Genomic DNA, 20,373 nt, shown 5'->3' with positions numbered 1-20,373 from the left:
GGTCAGGTTTGTACGTCGGACTGTGTTGGAACTGATTCTGCAGTCCAAGTCTGGAGAGTGAGCTCTTTTTCTGATCGGCCTTGACCAATGCGAAAAGCAGCAGGGCTTTCACCTTGCAGGAAGCATTTTAGCCTCTGGATTTTCAGCTGTTCCCACACCGCTTTCTGTCAAGCGCAATTACTCAGTTTATGGTTGACTTCCCTGGCTGACTTGGAATAACTTCAGTTAAGAATTCACTTGTCCGGGAAAATGTGCAGAGTGTTTGTTTTGCAAAGTGAGCTCCCATAAACCAAGACGAGGAGGAAGGGTCGTTAGAGAGATGCCGTTCAACAGGAACTACGCTTCAGAGGGGTAGGCGAGTTAGTCTGTTTGGCAAAAACAGCGAGGGTCCTATGGCACCTTAAAAGAGTGGTTCCCAGCTGTCAGACCTCTGGTTGATGGGCCACAGCGGCTCTGGGGACCAGGGCTAGGGTACACCGTTCTCGCCCAAGCTTTGGGAGAGGCGTGTCCTGTCCCACCTCTCAGCCAACCAGCACCAGGCAGGGGCGGGGTCTCCTCCCAGCCTCAGAAAAGCACTTCTCTTTGCGGCCTTCCAGCATTTTGCACAGCTGGAGTTGCATCTCTTAAGCCGACCTTCCTGGTCTAGTGTAGACCAGACCTTAGTGTCTTGCCATGGGGTCTAAATTCCAGTGGGGATTTTTAGAGCAAATGTGTTAGACTGCAAGGCGTCTTCTGTGCTCTGGACGCCGGCTCTTCGGCTGTATTCTGACCACAGCAGTAAATGTGAACACTGGAATGACTAGGTCTGCTTTCACGACTATCAGAGTATCGGAGTGCTTAAGAGCAGCCAGGCAGTGCAAAGTCTGCACATGGCATCCGAACAGCAGCATTAGGGAGGGAGTGAATACACATCTGTGCTCTGCCAGGGGATTAAGAGAGGCCCTGTTCTAGCTGCTGTTCTGTCTGTTGTAGCCGTCTTGCGGGCTGACCCAGGAAGGCATGTAGCTGGGTGACAATTTTAGGATTTCATTCAAGTATGTACAGGTGGGATCTCCCTGGTCCAGCATCCTCGGGACCTGAGTGGTCCCGAACCATGGAGTTTGCTGGACCAGGGGGAGGTCGAGGCTTCACTCCCCCACTGTCCCCAGCCTTTTTTGGGTTGCACAGTGCTGGGAGCACCAGGCCCTGCTGTCTCCAGCCTGGCCCAGGCTACGTTCCCTGCTGCCTCTGGGCTGGACCAGGCTGTGCTCCCCACTGCGCCGGCCTGGGTGAGGCTGCACTCCTGGGCGCTAGCCCCACAGCGTGCAGCCTAGGAGTGGCTGCAGTCCCCTCGGCACCGCTAGCCCCTGAACCTGGCCAGCCTGGGCTCTCTGAACCAGCCATATCCGTGATCCTGCCGGACCCCAAATGTTGCTGGACCAGAGAATCCCGGATTTTAAAGGCTTAACTTGTATCTGATTGATATCCAGTCCAACTACAGTAAAACTCCATTAATCCAGCATCCAATGCTCCCGGGTTCCTGATGGTGCCGGACCATCAGGAGTCCCGAAGTGCTGGGGCAGCCGGACAGGCTTCCCCCATTCAGCTACTGCTGAAACTGGCCAGCAGCTGAATCAGGGAAGCCGGAAGCAGAGCAGCTGGGGTGCTGCCAGGTTGGTCTTGTAGCGCTGCCCCTCGGGGCTGTGGGAACAACCTGGTAGCACCCCAGCTGCTCTTGGGGACGCCTGGGGCAGAGCAGCTGGAGTGCTGCCGGGTTGGTCCCGCAGCGCCACAGGACGGCAGGACCGCAGCTGCTCTGCCCCAGGGGTCCCCGATTCAGCCACTCCTGAAACAGATCAGCGGCTGATTCCAGGAAGCCAGGGGCAGAGCAGCTAGATCAGAGAATCCTGGTTTAGAGAGGTTCAGGTCAGATTATGGGGCTCTAATGCCACATTTAAACACCTACATGTTAGGGATGCGAATGTTTAACCAGTTGACCGGTGAGCCTCACCCTTAATAGGGATGCTGGAGCAACCCCTGCCAGCCCCTCTCCCCCGTCCTTTGGTGCTGCGGGACCAACCCGGCAGCACTCCAGCTGCTCTGCCCCAGGCGTCCCCAAGAACAGCTGGGGTGCTGCCGGGTTGGTCCCGCAGCCCCGAGGGGCAGTGCTACAAGACCAACCTGGCAGCACCCCAGCTGCTCTGCTTCCGGCTTCCCTGATTCAGCTGCTGGCCAGTTTCAGCAGCAGCTGAATGGGAAGCCTGTCCGGCTGCCCCAGCACTTCCGGGTTCCTGATGGTGCTCCCTGGCTTAATCAATTAACCGGATAAGCAATGAAACGGGATATTGCATCCCTAATACACGTCCCGGCGAATGGAATTCTTGTTGTGTTGGTAGGTTGTACCTGTGCGTAACAATCCTCTGGGTTGCATCCCTTCTAGTTCTTTGCAACCTAACTTGCTCTACAACCTAGTTCTAGACCAGGGGCGAGGAACCGTTTTCGGGCCGGGGGCCACTGACCCACAGAAAAATCAGTCAAAGGCCGCGTACCTGTGAGAAGCCCGACTCCCCTCCCCCCCCATTCCCCTCTCACACCAGAGCCTGGGAGAGGCCCAGACTAGTAGAGTTTGTGTGCGCCAGCCCTGCGCGGGGGGTGGCCTCCCCAGTGTGGGGGGTGGAGATCCCTGAGGCTTGGGGGCTGGATCCACGTAGGCCGGGGTCCGCATCCAGACAATTATGGATCCTTCAGCCTGAGTTCCCTCAACCAGACTCTCTCCTCAAGGGAGGGATTGGCCCATGCTGCCTCGGTTACTGTCGTGTCTTTTGTGATCGCTGCCTGTGGCTTGCACTGTTTTCTGCTGAGTTCTTGTGGGGAAGCAGGGAGCAGGGGAAACCATGTCTACGCACAGTGCCTGTGGAAAACCAAGAATACGCCTCAAAACGGCAGCAGTGTAATAAACTCCAACGTGCGCTTGGTACCATGGTCTTTATCCCCAGGAAAACATCCATCCGTGCCACGGGATGTGACCGTGCTCTCGCCTGTGTCTTTATAGACCAGTGTTTCGTAAACTTTTTAAGACAGAGGAACGCCCAACCATTTTTTTTATGAGGAACACCAAAGATTTTTTTGTTGAGCCAAAAAAAAAAAGATTGGGGGGAGGGGGGAAGGGTCTGGGGGAGTTATTAGGGGGGCGGGAAAGGGTCAGGGGGCAGCTATTGAGCAAAAAAAAGCTCTCCATTTTGAATTCTGTTGTTCTCCGCAGTGCACACAGTTTAAAAAACACTGTTCCAGACTCTCTTCCATGCCAGGGTTCCTATTGTGTGTTGTTCGGGCCGTGCCTTTTCATGCACGTTCTGAATCCTTTGCTTCTGGACAGCCTCTGGAGAGTTTTCCTTTGAAAAGAGCAGCTCCAGGGAGTTGTAAGCCCCGGACGATGCAACGTCCCAGGGCTGTAGCATTTGTCTTCCTGTGATGTGAGCGTACGGGTCCAGCGTCGCTTCCCGATAGTACATCGGTCACTCGTGGTCACAAAGCCCCTCCGTGTCTCACTTTATGTTCGTGTTGCTGCAGCGATGCAGGGATTTTTGGAAGTATTTTATGGCCACGAGGTGATGAACTAGCACAATCCGAATGCTTCGTGGGTGCCTTTCCTAAAACAAACGTAGGCATCGATTTCTCGAATGGACAAGCTGTGGTCTTCCAGCTTCCCTATGTATAGAGCAGGGGCAGGGAGCCTTTTTTGGGTCAAGGGCCACTGACCCACAGAAAAATCAGTCGGGGGCTGCACACAAACAAGAAGCCCAAACAAACCAAACCCGCACTGATGCGGCCCCTGATTGAGAAGCAGAAAGACACACCCCACATTCCCCTCGTGCACCAGAGCCTGGGGGGCCCAGGCTAGTAGATTTTGTGTGCCTCAGCCCCATGGGTGTGTGTGTGGGGAGGGGGCGGCTGGAGTGTTGGTGTGGGCTCCCCAATGATGGGGAGAGGAGCCCTGAGCCTTGGGCGCTGGATCCAGGCAATCCAGGTGCCGGATCTAGCCCCCAGGCCTTAGGTTGCCCACCCCAGTATAGAACAAGGGCAGAGGTGAAGTGATTTGCCCAGAGAGTGTGGCACAGCTAGGGCTGGGACCCAGGAATGCAAAGTCGTGTGTGTGTGTGTGTGTGTGTGTGTGTGTGTGTGTGCAAAGTCGTGTGTGTGTGTGTGTGTGTGTGTGTGTGTGTGTGTGAGAGAGATTTTTCCCCAGGGACGACAGAGTGATCATCTGCGTCCTCATGCCACTGCCTGCCTCCATCCTCAGCCGTTTGCTGTGGCCGACCTCAGCACCGTCCCCTCCGGGCATGGGTTGCTCCAGCTCCGGCTCTCACCTCACGCCCCAGGGAGCTGCACTGCTGGAGAAGAGCGGCGGGGGCTGGAGCCCCCCCAGTTCCCTCTCCCCTTCCGCTAAGACCCCATTCCCCCATCCCACTCCTGCCCCCTCCCCCCCGGTCAGACACCTGTCCCCAGAGAGAGGGGGGTTGGCGAGCATAGCGAGCAGGGAGCGCAGCCCCTAGTAACCTTTAACTTCTTTCATCGGGGAGACGATATAAAATGCCAAGTGTAAGAGCTGAGATTGAGAGATGAGGAATTGAAATGACCATTTGTTTCGTGTTTCAGGTCTTCGGTTTGGGTGACCCATCCCTTCATGAGACACGTGGAGAGCACATCTCTAAGTGAGCGCGCCTGCTAAGTAAACTGTTAAATGAGCTGCAAAGTAGGCATGCTTGAAATGAGTATGAATAAGTGAAAGTTTGGAGACACGTATGTGTTATAATTATACGTGCAAATAATTGGTATGGTCAGAATCTCTCTCGGGCAGATATGATGCATTGGATCAATCAGTTTCCTAAAATAGCCCCTGACTGCTCATGCCAGACTTCCTTTAGGTATTCCTGTGACAGCTCCCCCGCCATTTTCCATGCATCGGTCTTGCATTTCTATGCGCCTTGCCCAATGGGATCGAGACGCTGAGACTGATTGGCAACTTGGATGCTTCATTGCAAACGATAAAGCAGTCGACAATCAAATTCTTAGCTCCTGGAAATGATGCATGTTTTCATAGAATCATAGGACTGGAAGGGACCTCGAGAGGTCATCGAGTCCAGCCCCCCGCCCTCAAGGCAGGACCAAGCTCCGTCTACACCATCCCTGACAGATGTCTATCTAACCTGTTCTTAAATATCTCCAGAGAGGGAGATTCCACCACCTCCCTTGGCAATGTATTCCAATATTTGACCACCCTGACAGTTAGGAATTTTTTCCTAATGTCCAATCTAAACCTCCCCTTTTGCACTTTAAGCCCATTACTCCTTGTCCTGTCCTCAGAAACCAATAGGAACAAATTTTCTCCTTCCTCCTTGTGACACCCTTGTAGATATTTGAAAACCGCTATCATGTCCCCCCTTAGTCTTCTTTTTTCCAAACTAAACAAGCCCAGTTCATGAAGCCTGGCTTCATAGCTCATGTTCTCTAGACCTTTAATCATTCTTGTCGCTCTTCTCTGTACCCTTTCCAATTTCTCCACATCTTTCTTGAAATGTGGCGCCCAGAACTGGACACAGTACTCCAGCTGAGGCCTAACACAGTACTCCAGCTGAGGCCTTTTCAGCTTGTCTGCCAGAGCTCTGGCATTAGAAGTAGCACAGCAGAAGTCGTCTCTCCTCTAGAAGGGATTTTAAAAACTCCTTAACAAGGGTCATACAATTTACTACCATAATCCTTTGTGGGAAGAAGTAGAATAGAAAAAATTAATAGGATGTCAATGAAAGACATGCCAGCTGGTAACAAAGACAAAAATAAATGCAAAGAATAAATATAGAAATCTCATTTTGCACTCTTTTTGCTCTGTCTTTGTTCTTAGAACAGTTGAAATGCTGCAGTGCCTCTTCCTAGGAATTTGTCCTTTTAGAACCTTCCATACCCGTTAAGGATGTTAAACGGCGTTTAATCAGCTAATCGATTGGTCAGTAGAATTTCCATCAATTAATTGCTAAGGCAGGGGACTGGAGAGCTGCAGTGGGGTTAGCTCCCAGCCCTGGGAGCTAACCCTGCTGCGGCTCTGCCTTTTAAATGTTTTTAAGAGCCACTTGGCTCTTGATACATTTAAAAGGCTAAAGCACAATGCAGGGACTAGGCGTGAGCTGAGACAGCTGATTTCTGGTTTGCGCCTTGGTCCCCTGCTACGCCTCTGCCTTCCCTGCTCCCCATGGAGATGGTGCTGGGGGGGAGCTGGCTTTTAAGCTGGCTACCCCCAGCACCAGCTCCTGCTTCTCTTCTCTTCTCCCCCTCCGCCCCCGATAGAGGCAGCAGTCAGGAGAAGGTGACTAGTCAAGCATTTGCTTATCAGATAATTGACTAGTCACTTACATCCCTAGTACCGGTTGGAGTCTTAATTCTATGTAACTGTTGGCAAGCACAGGAACAATCGCTCTTCCTCCTCCCATTAAAACATTAAGGAAGAAAGATGCAGTTGTCATCTATTTCCACTGAAGTCAACTTGATGCTCTTGGAGCACGGATCTATCACACCAAGGGTGGGGAACTGAAGGCCCAAGGCCCGGATGTGGCCCCTGGCTTGCCTGGATCTAGCCCCCAAAGCTCAGCCCCCCCCCTCATAATTGGGGAGCCCAAGCTGGCACTCCATCCCCCCTCGCCCCATCCATCCCACCACAGGATTGGAGCACATAAAATCTGCTAGGCTGGATATCCCCCCCCCCCCCGCACTTCTGTGAGGCCCCTGACTGGTTTTTCTGTGGGTCAGCAGCCCCTGACCCACAATAGGTTCTCCACCCCTGTGTTAGGCTGGCTGTGGCATCCGCAGGACCCACACACATCAGTAACGGCACAGGAAATAAGGAATCAGATTCCCAAAGTGAAATCCACGTTTTCCAGCCCGACGGGGGAAGAATGTGACAAGAATGACTTTGAACGACAGGGAACGTGCACCGAGAAGGGAACGCTAGAAATCAGCTGCTGAGCGGAAGCTGGCTGGGGGGTGGCGGGTACACAGAGTTGGAAACTTCCCGCGGGACTCTGAAACCAGAGATGTAAGATGGGGGTTTGCCAGTCGGCGGTGGCCTCCAGTGTAGATGGTGCCGTGCTCCACTGTAAGCTGGCAGCAATACCCAAGCGTCCGTGGCTACACTCACTGAACCAGCGCTTTGGTTTTTTTGTATCGTTTTAAACTCTAGGAGCCTCCACTCCTCTGCCTAGTCAGCCCGACTGGTATGGGTAATGGTGCGAAGGAAGGTCAAGTGCGTTTAAAACAGAATGGCGTGGAGCCAATCGTACCCGCCCATGTTATGTCTGAGGTGAGAGTGGGGCGTTTATGGGGAGGGCGGGGGGTGAGGGATCCGCACGGGAGGTGGGGAGATCCGGTTTGGCTGGCCTCTGCTCCTGGAAGGAAAACCGAACGCCATCTGACATGGGGAGCCCTCCGGTACCGGCAGCAGGGCTCACAAGTTCTCTCCCGCACAACGGTGGCTTTTCTGGGAGATTTCAAAGCATTTCACAGACCTCAGTCAAGTCTCCTGCCCACTCTATGGGTGGTAGAAGGGCACCCCCCTGAGCTGCAGCAAATTTGGTCTGTGTGCCAGGTTGTCCATTTGGTTGCTGAGCTGGGAATAGGACGGGGCTGAGCAAGATGCGGCCCAGGGACCGGATTCGGCCTGTCTACCGCTTTAATCTGGCCTGCGGACTGCTTCTGACTGTTTCTGTCTATCTCCTGCTGTCGGTGCCACCGAATTTCCAGGCGGTGGCTCAGGCAGCCTGAGCCAATTTCAATAGCTCCCTGTCACGGTGTTATCCTGGCCGGGGCCAGAGCGCAAGCCCTGTGCTGTGTTTTGAATTCAAAGCCTCTGGTCCTAGACAACTCTGAGAGGCTAGTCCCTAGCCCCGCCCCTTTTTCTCCAGGCCCCACCTCTTCTGGGGGCAGGGACTGGAGCTGGTTCGTGACCACGTACCAAAATTCATTAAGTAGCCCACCTGCGAAAATTGTTGCCCCCGGAGCTTGGTTTCCTGCCTTTGTTCTAATAACTAGATTCCTAAACCTAGATTCCTCAATCCAAGGGGCCGCAGGATTCCTCGTTTTTGCAGATCGAGACTAACACGGCTGCCCCTCTGTGCCGTAGGTCAGCGTGTTTGCTGTGCGGCATCGGGAGTTCTCAAGCTGCTGTTGTAAAAACAGGGAAAGTATTTCAAGTGCTGAATAGGACCTAATCTGAACAGACTCCATGGGGTTTAAAATCCACGTGAAGGTCAAACCACGTGCTTCCCAATGCCCTCCTTGTGTTCTGCTAAGCTTGTGGTGCCAAAGGGGCAGAGTAAATTCACAAGACCCTCTCTTTTTGTGATAATAATAATCTGGGGAAGAGTGAAGCAAACTTCCTGGTGTGTATGAGTTTGTCTCCGGCTGGCATCGGGAAAATCCAATGGGGAAGCAAGAGAGTGTCAGTAACCTGTATTTTTTCCCCCGATGCAGTTCTAAGGAACTGGTAGAAAAGCAACAAAAGGGACTCTCGGAGATTGAGCCAGGGCTGAGAGTAGCTATCTGCTCCTGCCCTCCCTGGGTTAATCTCTGCATAGGCTGGCGCTAGTGAGCGGCGTTTTAAAGCAAGCCATGTCAAGTTTTGCCAACTCTTCCTTAGCTGGGACTCTCGCAGGCTATGGTTGGAAACGCTCCCTGACTGTTACAGCCAAGCTCTCCTGATACGCTTCCATACCACTTGGCACGGCACTGAACTGTTGAAATGGTTCCCCCAGCTGCTCTCACTCCATCCCTTCTTTATTGGCCTGGCTTATCCTTGGCTGGGCTGGAGCTCAATCTGGAGTCAGTATTGCTCTGGGCGGGCGGAGAGAGGGAGCCAGAGTGAGTCACGTCGCCTGGGACTTGTATCTATGGGCTGCCATTCACGCTGGGCCGACTCCTTCCTGAAGTCTTGTGGCAGGTTGCTTTAAAGAACTGCAGAGGGCTGTGCGTGGCTGGTAGGGATGTCAAATCCCATAGAATTGGTTAACTGGTTAAATGTTAAAATGAACCAATTAAATGAGGGGTAGGAAGGGCCGATCCAGCCTGGCCAAGCAGGAACGCCTCCCCCTCCCTGCCCGCCGCAGCCAGGCTGGAGTGGGCCTCTCCTCCTTCTCCCAGCCCCCACTCCGCCCCTGCTGCAGACAGGCTGCTCCAGCCAGGTTGGGGTGCCCACTGCAGACGAGGGACTTGCAGGGCTGAAGCAGCCCTCTGCTCACGGTGGATGGGGGGGCTGCTCCAACCCCTACTGGTTAACCATAACTGGTAAGCCTCACCTGTTAAGGGTAATATGTTTTTAAGGAGGTCTGTAGAATCATGACTGGTGTGGAAAAAGTGAATAAGGAAAAGTGACTTGTTCTCATAATATAAGAACTAGGGGTCACCAAATGAAATGAATAGGTAGCCGGTTTAAAACAAAAGGAAGTTTTTCTTCATGCAGTGCACAGTCAACCTGTGGAACTCCTCGCCAGAGGATGTGGTGAAGGCCAAGACTTTGACAGGGCTCAAAAAAGAGAGAAATTCGTGGAGGTTAGGCCTATCTATAGCTATTAGCCAGGGTAGGTAGGAATGATGTCCCTAGCCTCTGTTTGTCGGGAAATGGATGACAGGAGAGGGATCACGTGTTGATTCCGTGTTGTGTTCACTCCCTCTGGGGCACCTGGTACTGGCCACTGTTGGAAGACAAGATACTGGGCTGGATGGACCTTTGGTCTGACCCAGTCTAGCCATTCTTATGTTCTTTATGTGAGGCTTACCAGTTTACCAGCTACTAGGGATGTTAATGGTTCAGGTATTGCATCAAGAAGTAATATGGCTTGTTTTTCCCCATATTTGTCCAGCTCTTGGGCCGGAGTGGAGGTGCACCTTTTGCCTGTGTTTGGCTTTGAATGGGGCAGGCAGGGATCACCAGCTGACTCCAGTTGAGCTGTATTTTTGATAAGGTAGCTTTTTAAAGATCGTTGGCGGAGGGGGACAGAGTTAAGGTGACTGAGGGGCTTGGTCCGAGATGGGCCAATCCACCTGAGAACACTTCACATACAGTAGGTGCCACGCACAAGTAAAAGGTGTCTTTAAAAGCAAAGGTAGGCTGGACTAATCTCTGGTTTTCTGCCGGCTGTTTGCCTGCAGTGTGTCAGGCTTAAGCCTCTTTCGCTTGTGTTCTGCACGTGTCAGGTGGGCAGCAAGCTGTGCTCGAAATCTGAAACCTGGCAGGCATGTAAGAAACCAAGCCAGCTGCATTGCAGTGACCTGTCTGGCCTGACTCTTCTACGATGCCGAGGCCAGTTTGCAATAAGGCCGGGGTGTCCCTAGAAGGGCAGGTTTAAAATAAAACAAGAAACTTGCTTTCTGCACATGGCTTAAATCAGCAGATGGCCTGAGCAGGGAAACGAGAGGCCACTGTGTAGGGGAAATATTGTTGCTTTGGAACTTTGGACTCTGCCGGACAAGTTGAATCTTTTGTTCTTTGAGGGCCATCTCGGAGCTGACTTGCTCCCTTGGAGGATGTGGCATTTTGGGGGGGGGGGGGTGTTGGTGTTGGTTTCCATTTGTCCTAAATCAGCGTTTCCCAAACTGTGGTCCACGGCCCAGTACTGGTCCTTAGAAAAATTATCGGGCATGATCCTATTAATTTGCGTGACGGGGTAGCAGTGCCGAGCACGGCGGCACGGCCCTCTTGGCAGAGAGCCTGCTGCCGCGGCATCTCTGTTGGGCATGTTCCCGGGTGGCGGGGCTAGATTCGGCGGGCGCTAGGACCCAGGGAAAAGGCTGGGTGCCGTGCGCACCGACGCAGAATGCCCAGCGCCAGATACAGCCGAGGGAGCCAGTGCCGGCTGATAAAGCAGCCTGGATTGGGGCCAGGAGGGGGGCGCGGAACAACCTGCCAGACAGGTAGGGCCAGCGACACAATTTGTTTGCATATTCATCATTTGCTTAATGAATATGCAAAAATGCAAATAAATGTTACCGGTCCTCCAAAAAGCTTGTGAATGGGTTTACTGGTCCCCAGTATCAAAAAGATTAGGAACCTAATCCTTGTTGATTAAAGGCTTTAACCAGAGAGATGGAGGGGCAGAGAACGGCCAGTTGCTGTTTCCTGCGTGTTGCAATGCCGGTTAAGCAAACGTTCCCGCGAGACCCCCCCAAGACAGCTGTATGGATGTTCCTCACTGTGCCTGGGTTTTAGCTGTAATGTGCCGGCTGCCACCCTTGTCCATCCACACAGCTTTCAGCTGGGTTTAGATGTGCTTTGAATCTAGGCTTCCTTACCTGGGTGAGTAGATAGACTAGAACCAGGACCTCACTTGAATCTGCTTTGCAGGATGGATACAGATTAGAACCTGGGTTCCAGAGTTCCGGTGCCTATAGTCCTCCAGGGGTTAGGAAAGACAGATCCATTCTCCCATCATGCACCAGGAGACCATTCAAATGACAGCTCAGTGCAACACAAAGAGCCTTGGGAGAGAGGTGCCGGGGTTTTCTGGGTTCATGCAGCAGCAACATGGACACAGCTACACGGCTTTGAGTTGCATGTTGCTTAACAGCAGGAACAGCTGCATCCAGTTTGGCTTGCCTCGATTCCCATATCTCCGAGCCCAGACTCTGCAGGAAAGGCCAGGGATGGGCAATCATTTTCGCAGGGAGGCCACTTCACGAATGTCGGTACGCAGTCACGGGCCAGCTCCACCCCTGGAAGAGGCGGGGCCTGAAGAGGAAGGGGAGGGGCTGGGATCTAGCCTTCCCTCCGAGTTGTCTGGGGCTGGAGGCTTTGAATTAAAAACGCAGCAAAGGGCTCGCGAGTCCGGCCCCTGCTGGGTTAGCACCGGAACAAGGAGTGGGGAGCCATTTACATAGGCACTGAGCAATGGAAGACAATACCTGCTTGTTTTGTTTTTTTCCCTAGGGGAGCCAAGAGAAAAAGAAAGTGATCAACAACCTGATGGCTGGCGCGTTGGCTGGTGCTGTTGCAAAAACCGCAGTCGCCCCGTTGGACAGGACGAAAATCATATTTCAAGGTGAGTGCTGCAAGCCCAGGAGGGAGCAGCCAGCTTCTAAAAGCAGAGTGCGCGCTATCCTCTCGCAGCAAGCCAGCTGATCTGTACTCCCACGTCCTGCTCTGCAGGAGACCCTGTGCAGCACCTTGGTTTCCTGCTCCGGATGTAGGGCCTGATCCCGAGAGGTTACAATCAGCCACAGATCTCACTTAGAGTTAGACCCAAAGGTCTGGATCCTACTCCCATTTCTGGTGTAGCAATTTGCCACTCCCATGGTGTAGGACTGAGTCCCTGGTTTTCAGCGGAAGGTGAATGCAGCTTGTAAGTGTGGGTCTGGTGTGCTCTTACTGTCTGTGGGCGGAAGGGAGGTTCTATCGCAGCCAGGCAGCATAGGGTGTTGCAGTTAAAACTGAAGGGATACTGATACCACTTGGTATAGTGGGTTGGGTTTCCATTCCGGGCTTCGTTCGGTTTGGAGACAGACGCCGAAAAGTACAAAGATGCTATTTGGCTTCTTAACCTCTGGAAACGTGGGGAAAAAGGGAATGAGGACGTGGTGAACACGAGAAGGAAGTAAATAGGCACCTGGGGCTTTCTATTAAAGGCTGGGTAAGTAGAACTTATGTACTCCAACTGCCGTTACTGTTAACGTTTAGCTAGGAATAAATGTGATCTGAAATGTTCTGGCTGCAGGTTAAGTCAGATGTGCAGACTGCTTCAAGAGCCAATAGAGTCCAAAAATACCTGGCTTTGTACCATGGATTCTTTTCACATCCCAAATGCTAAAAGTGCGTCACTGAAAAAACCCAAGGTCAGCTGCTTTTGACTACAAAATCCTCATGCGTTTGATCAGAACTGGGAGCGCGTTGATCATCCATCAGACTGCAGCGACAGGCTGATAAATCCCTGTTTCGGTGCCAGGACGACCCAGGAATATTAAATATGACAAGCGGGGGGAGGTGCACAGTAGACTTTTAGAGAAGCCCATGGATTTAAATCGGGTTTCAATCTTTGCTTAAATGGGTTTGTGAGGTTTCATCTAATCCTTCAGTGCGATTCATTTTGAGGCGATTTGACTTGATCGTCAGCCTCTGCTGGGCGGAGGCCCCTGCCGGCCCCAGGGCTGAAGTGCGTCAGCAGAGCTGATCTTGGTGGGCGGGGGAAGAGATCCGAGAGCTGGGAGAGCTGGGATAGCCAGGGTGACTCTAGGTCGGGGCAGGGCTGTGTGTAGTGCAGAAAGGTGCCTTGCTGCCCATCTCGCTGGAGCGAGCCCTTCGGTTTGCCCGTGTAAGCCTTTCAAATAAGAGATCTGCATTTAAAGCTGACGGGTGTAATGCAGGCGCTGGGCTCGCGTGTGGGCCTCGTGGGCGGCCTTCCTTCGTCTCAGACGGCCGCAAGATCGTTGTAACCACGACGGTCTCCCGGGGTAGGGTCGTTTTGCTCACTGCGCTCGAGTACCTAGAGGTTGTGGGGGGTGCCGATTGGCAGAGGGAGCTCCTGACTCTCCCAATCAATGCAGTGTGCAATCAGCCTGCCCCTCACTTCCCATGCCCTGGCTTGACGCGCGTTAGTAACGCTGACAGAGGAAAAAAAATAGGCGGAGAGAAACCAGGGGAATCTGGCAACCCTACCCGTGAGCAACAGTAAATAAATTGTCTCCTGGACCCCGATGGGCCGTGTGCCACTCGCGAGCCGCAGTTGCCCACTAGGGACGTGAAAAGTCGATTACAAAGGTAACCGTGCGCCCACTGAAAATAAGCTTTAGACGGCAGAGCCGGCAGCCACGCTGCCCTGGGAGCCAGGCTGTAAGCTCCTGCCAGGAGGCAGCTTCTCTGCTGCAGGTGCTGCTCCGAGGGGGCCAGTGGGTAACCCTGGGCGGGAGGGGTGTAAACCCAGGTCATGCCTGCCACGTACAGGGGTTGCCTGCCTGCGGTGGGCCTGGTGGGGCTGGAGCAGTCCCCTGCCCAGGGTGGGCGGGAGGCTGCTCCAGTTCCTATGGTTAACCAGAACTAGTAAGCGTTAACTGGTTAACCTTTCACATCCTATAGCCCATCCTGGGTGTAACGGGCACTGGAGAGCAGGGGTGAGTTAGCAGTGCGTGCGCGTGGGGGGGAGGGGGAGAGGGAGAGGGAGAGAGTGTTTTTTTTAAGAAGCCAGATGCTCTGTCCAATTCAGCTCTCTGCAGAGGAGGCAAATGGCGTGATTGGAAACGGCTTCTTGTGGCTGATCCTTGACTATCCACTGTCTCCCCCCATCTGGGGGGTTTTAGCTGGCAACGGCTTCCCTCTCCAGGCAGCTTGACTCAGCTTTGGGCCCTCTGTCCCTTGTGAATTAGTAACCGCACAGCAGCCTGCCGCTGCGAGGACAGCCGGGCGTTACCGCTGCAGAGCTGCGAGCTGCTCTCGAGCCTCTTTGTTTCTCCGGTCGCGCGTTGCAGAAAGGGGCGACGTCACGACCTTGTTCCCATGGGACTGTTGCGTGGCCGGGGGAGGGTTGCGTGGCCTGTCGGAAACCAGACAGCAGCGGCTGAAGTGGCCCGGTTGCTAAAGACACAAGGTTTTGGGGTCTGTCTTGTCGCCCTGTTGGATCTCTGCAACAGGCGAGCCCTGGAACGCCCTGTGTCAGGTGCGCTCCGAACACCCTGCGTGCCGCACCGGTAAAGGAATGCTGTCAAAACGCTGAACGGATGCCAGAGAAGAAATTGCCCCCTTTTTGCAATGAGCTCCGGGCCGGTGTAGCCTCTCTCTTTGACACCCCTCGGAGATGGGGACTCCGTGCAAGGGTCTCTGAGCCCTGCACCCCCATCCACAGCTAGAGGCGACTCTCGGCCAACTGGTAGATCAGAAGGTGTATTGGTTCACAGGGACACAGCGTGGAACAGACTAGTTAGCACAGGAACCAGGAGCAGGCAGTCCCATCCATCTTGGGGAGAGGGGGGCTCAGAGCTAGGGCCCTAGGCCCCCCTCCCTGTATCCAAAGCCAGCGGAGACTAACACACACTCAGCAACCGGTCCCCTCTGTGCAGCTTCCATGGGCAAAAGGTGTTACCTGGTTGCACCTCCCCTCTCCCAGGCTCCGGTTACAGAAAGCCTCCGGCATTGTGGACACGCTGGGGCAGCCTCCCTCAGTGAGAGTCACACCTGGAATTCTCACCCCCACCTGGATATTGGTACAGTGCCCGGGGAAACTGAGGCACACGCACAGGGCACCTCAGGGACAGCAGAAATCCCATGCAATGCAACAGAGCAAGCCGAGCCAATATGATCCGTGCTTTGTCACCGTCCCATTGAAGTCCTGCCCTGTGCTACATGGCGGCCTTCGTTTGCAACTTGTGTGGGGAAGGGATCTGTTAAAAGGTACTCAACTCTTAACCGGGGAGGCCGACTTAGGTGCCACAGGGTCTGGGAGCAGCCGGATGCTAATGAGCAGACACTGGTCGCTTGCAGAATAAGAAACTGCTACCTGCCAAAGGCGGTCTGGGAACTTGTAGCGGTTTATGACACATACCTGTTTGCTGGGGTGCCAGGTTCACTCCCTCAGCTGCATGGCTGTCCCGTTAACCGTGCCACGAGACCTCACACTAATGTTCTTCTCTTTCTTTTTAGTGTCGGCAAAAAGATTTTCTGCCAAGGTGAGGTGACGTCCGTCTCCTGTTGACCTGGGGGGGTTGATTCACGGCAGTAATAGCAATAAAAGTGCTCGCCGCTGTGTTTAATGGCCTGGCTTGAATCTTAGTGGCAGTGTTTAGCGAGAACTAGCACAGAGGGAAAGGCTTGTTCCGAGGTAATTGACAGAGCTCCTTGGGGCTGGGACCAGGGCCGTTGCCTTTGGCCCTGCGTACAGCACCTAGCAAAGAGGCAGCCGTATACTTGGTCTGGGACTAGAGGTGCTACAAAGAATCAGTTACTCATCTGTGGGTACCCGGGGCTCCATTTTTTGGGCACAGTGTGATAGTGCATGTCTCCTTCCCACCCCATCCAGTGGGGCCGACAACTCGCCGGGCCCCTGGGAAAGGTGGGGAGTGACCCAGCTCTGCATGCCCAAAGGGGCGGGGCCTTTGGTGGAAGGGGCGGGGCCTTTGGTGGAAGGGGCGGGGTTAGGGCTAGCTTTCCCCGGGCAGCCTCAATACTGCCTGGAGCGTGCTGTCCCTACCCCTGGCAGCCCTGGTGTGGCAGCTTAAAGGGCCTGGGGGGCGGGTATCTGGCTGGAAGCCCCAAGTCCTTTTGAATCGCTACTTTCTGGGGCAGTTGCACCCTCTGCGTGACCCTGCCCCTGCCCAGTGCAATCTCTCAGGCAGCCGTGGCATTGCTCAAACGCTTCAGAGGGGAGCCGAGTTAGTCTGTAACTGGAAAAACTTAAAAATCAACGAATAGTCTAGCAGCATCTTAAAGGCTAACAACACATGTCGATGTTGTCATGAGCTTTCGAGGGCACAGCCCACTTCTTCGGATAAATGGCGTTATTAAAGGTCCAGTTTCGAAAGACGTAGGGAATGTGGGGGGGAAGGGGAGAAGAAAGGGGAAAGAAATAGTTAGTTAATTAGCGTCCATTCTACATGAGGATAGAGAAGGTGTATCAAAGTTTATTGCAAAGTTGAGTTTGGGTGGGCACCTCCAGCTGGTTTGTAGATTGCTTTCGTGGAAGGTTGAAGCTCCAGCTAATCTCCCTCCCCTACCCGCCCCCCCCCCCCGCCAAATCTTCTGCATTATGCGCATACGGACTTGGGTTAGAAGGGTTCTGTGCCAAAATCACCCAGCGCTGCAGCTTGTCCTTGAAGAGGAAACTAAGAAACGTATCATCTCGAAACAGCCCCAAGCCCTTTGAACCTCTGCCAGGTTTTCCTGTCGGAGAGAAATTGATGCTCCGGTTTTGTGTATCCAGGGGTGAATGTAAATGGCCGGTGTCTTCCCACCTCGTCGTGGTTGGGGGCTGAGGGAAGCTGTCGTGCCGAGACTTGCTTTCTCCCGCTGACGACGTCCTCCCTCTGCCTCACCTTCCACCCATTCTCGTTTTCTGTTGCACGCAGGCAGCCTACAGGTTGATCTACCACACCTACCTCCATGAGGGCTTCTGGAGCCTGTGGCGCGGCAACTCGGCCACCATGGTCCGGGTGATCCCCTACGCTGCCATCCAGTTCTGTGCCCACGAAGAGTACAAGCAGCTCCTGGGAAGCTACTATGGCTTTCACGGAAAGTAAGAGCACGCCGGGGTTGGAGCCTTCTCCTGGCAGCAGAGTCGGGAGCTGGCGGTGGGAGGGGCATGTGAGGTGGAGACGTTTCCAGGCCTGGAGGGATGAGAGTGGTTTAATGGATCAGCGGAGAGCAGGGCTGCTCCGTTAGAAGCTCTATGTGTAGAGAACCTTATCTGGGTGGCAGCCGTGTCGTGCCCTGGAGGGCAGGAGCTAAGCAGCATGGCGTGTCCCTGCGGGCAGAAGTCTGGATTATGTCCCGGGAAGATTCCCTCTGTTGGAGAAGATCCTGCCTTCTAGACGGGTTGGCAACAGAAGCACATCAGAACGGCCATCGTGGGTCAGACCAAAGGTCCATCTAGCCCAGTGTCTTGCCTGCCGATAGTGGCCAATGCCAGATGTCCCACGGGGAATAAATAGAACAGAGAATCATTAAGTGACCCCCCCCCCCCCCCCCGCTGCCCATTCCCAAGCTCTGACAAACAGAGGCCAGGGACACTGTTCCTAGGCATCCTGGCTAATAGTCATTAGCGGTCCTATCCTCCATGAACCTATTGAGCTCTTTTTTGAACCCTCATATAGTCTTGGACTTCACCACATCCTCTGGCGAGGAGTTCCACAGGTTGACTGTGCGCTGCATGAAGAAATACTTCCTTTGTTTGTTTTTAAACCTGCTACCTATGAATTGCATTTGGTGACTCCTAGTTCTTACGTTATGGGAACAAGTAAATAACTCTTCCTTACTCCCTTTCTCCACACCTGTCCTGATTGTAAAGACCTCGATCGTACCCCCCTCATAGCCTCCTCTTTTCTAAGCTGAAAAGTGCCCATCTCACTAATCTCTCCTGCTACGGCAGCCCTTCCAAACGTGGCCCAGGTGCTAGTTGGGGTTAGCATTCCCTGTCTGCAGAAGGCAGATGGTACAAAGCTTCTTTCTGCTGCCAACAGAAGCAATGGAATGCACCCCCCCCCCCCCCGCCAGAGGTGGAAACCAGCCCCCAGGCCCTTTAGGGCATGTCCTCCGAGGCTCCTGCTCCCTTGTCCATGCTCTAGGGCAGTGGGGTCTTGCTACAGCCTCGCAGCTGCCCCCGACCTGTCACCGGCACCAAGCTCCCCTTAGCCGCGCTCCCCCCTCCTTCCGGTATAAATAGCAGCCCGAAGCCAGCTCCCTGCTGCGGTGGGAGGAAGCTGACGAGAATGCAGCATTGTTAGCCTGTGCAGGCCTGATCGGCTTTTTTTTTTGTCTCCCTCTCGTTTTTAGAACGTTGTCTCCTCTACCCAGATTCATCGCTGGCTCCCTGGCGGGGACCACAGCTGCCGTGTTAACCTACCCCTTGGACCTGGTGCGCGCCCGCATGGCTGTCACGCCCAAGGAGATGTGAGTGGCTAATGGGATGGGCGTACGCGCCTGGGATGGAGGGGGCTGGTTTTGAAAGACAGATGGTGATTTTTTTTTTTAAGCCTTTCTAGCTCGCTTCTTGCGCCGAGCTCCTGGTGCAACTCTGGGTTTGGCGGCCCGGCTGCGGGGACTGGCAAGTCCGGAGGATCATAGAATCATAGAATAATAGGACTGGAAGGGACCTCAAGAGGTCATCGAGTCCAGTCCCCCGCCTTCAAGGCAGGACCAAGCTCCGTCTACACCATCCCTGACAGATGTCTATCTAACCTGTTCTTAAATATCTCCAGAGAGGGAGATTCCACCACCTCCCTTGGCAATTTATTCCAATATTTGACCACCCTGACAGTTAGGAATTTTTTCCTAATGTCCAATCTAAACCTCCCCTGCTGCACTTTAAGCCCATTACTCCTTGTCCTGTCCTCAGAAACCAATAGGAACAAATTTTCTCCTTCCTCCTTGTGACACCCTTTTAGATATTTGAAAACCGCTATCATGTCCCCCCTTAATCTTCTTTTTTCCAAACTAAACAAGCCCAGTTCATGAAGCCTGGCTTCATAGGTCACGTTCTCTAAACCTTTAATGATTCTTGTCGCTCTTCTCTGTACCCTTTCCAATTTCTCCACATCTTTCTTGAAATGTGGCGCCCAGAACTGGACACAGTACTCCAGCTGAGGCCTAACTAGCGCAGAGTAGAGCGGCAGAATGACTTCACGAGTTTTGCTTACAACACACCTGTTGATACAACCTAGAATCATATTTGCTTTTTTTGCAACAGCATCACACTGCTGACTCATATCAACAGATGCAGATATCCAGGGTGTTGCATTTGGTCCGGTGGCCTCTCTGCTCCAGAAGGAGATTAATAGATTACAAGGCCACCTAGTTGTGCCTCCTGTGTCACCCAGGCCAGAGACTCCCCCCCAGCCGCCCCCCCCAGCATCCGCATTCAAGCAGTGGCCAGCTCCTGAACCAGAGGCGGCTTTGGTGCCGAGCGATCAGTTTGATGGGACGCTTATGGGACGGTTCGACACGATGCCCCTCGTGAGGCCGGCAGAGCTATCGGAGAGCGTTGGCTTTGCACAACCGGCTCTTTCCCGAGTCTCTGTCATGTGCCCAGGGCGGAATGTTGGCCAAGTTCTCCGTCCGAGCAAGCAGGTTACCTGGCGTCCCCCTGGAGAGGGGTGTTGGCAGCGTTGCCGACTGCACAGCAGGCCAGTCGGTAACGTCTGGGGCGGGGCTGTGTGTCTGTGCTTCGACAGGTACAGCAACATCCTGCACGTCTTCATCCGGATCTCCCGGGAGGAGGGGCTGAAGACCTTGTACAGGGGCTTTGCGCCCACGATCCTCGGGGTGATCCCCTACGCCGGGCTCAGCTTTTTCACCTACGAGTCGCTGAAAAAGCTGCACGCAGGTAAGGTGCAGGCGGCGTTGGGATGCCGATGGCTTAGTGCTGGGACCTCAGCCTGGCAGCCAGCTAGCCTCTCCAAGCATTGGCGCTTGGGCGCCAGCTGAAAGCTGCCTCCCCAGGTCTGCTCCGAAAGAGGTCGCCTCTTTCCCCACCTATGTCGTCCCGGGGAGTAGTACATCGTCCCCATCTGACAGCAAAATAAACACACGCTCAAAGGCCAGCGAGCGGAAGAGACTCCAGGATACCTGACACCCGCTTTGCTGTGTCAGCCATAGGCCCGTATAGCCTGATAACAACGTGATTGCTTTGGGAAGCTATTTATACGCTGCCTCTTCCTCCCTCC

General features: G+C 53.9%; 1 protein-coding gene across 3 annotated transcripts in view; it reads left to right on the top strand.

The window, feature by feature from the left end:
• The window catches only part of SLC25A42 (solute carrier family 25 member 42), a 35,517-nt gene that overhangs the window by 10,627 nt on the left and 4,517 nt on the right, over positions 1-20,373 (top strand). For 2 of the 3 annotated variants that reach the window (XM_075902843.1, XM_075902844.1), the window contains 7 exons: positions 4,636-4,691; positions 7,208-7,327; positions 11,945-12,056; positions 15,641-15,666; positions 17,062-17,228; positions 18,485-18,601; positions 19,882-20,033. In XM_075902843.1, coding sequence (XP_075758958.1) covers positions 7,244-7,327; positions 11,945-12,056; positions 15,641-15,666; positions 17,062-17,228; positions 18,485-18,601; positions 19,882-20,033 — 658 coding nt within the window. In that variant the 5' untranslated portion in view covers positions 4,636-4,691; positions 7,208-7,243. Of the gene's footprint in view, positions 1-1,115; positions 1,127-4,634; positions 4,692-7,207; positions 7,328-11,944; positions 12,057-15,640; positions 15,667-17,061; positions 17,229-18,484; positions 18,602-19,881; positions 20,034-20,373 lie in introns of those variants that run through there. The other variant, XM_075902845.1, reaches the window with a different exon arrangement.

Source organism: Pelodiscus sinensis, chromosome 19, assembly GCF_049634645.1.
Source record: "Pelodiscus sinensis isolate JC-2024 chromosome 19, ASM4963464v1, whole genome shotgun sequence".
NCBI lineage: Eukaryota > Metazoa > Chordata > Testudines > Trionychidae > Pelodiscus > Pelodiscus sinensis.
The sequence above is the reverse complement of the archived record's forward strand: the minus strand, read 5'-3'. Positions and strand labels throughout refer to the sequence as shown.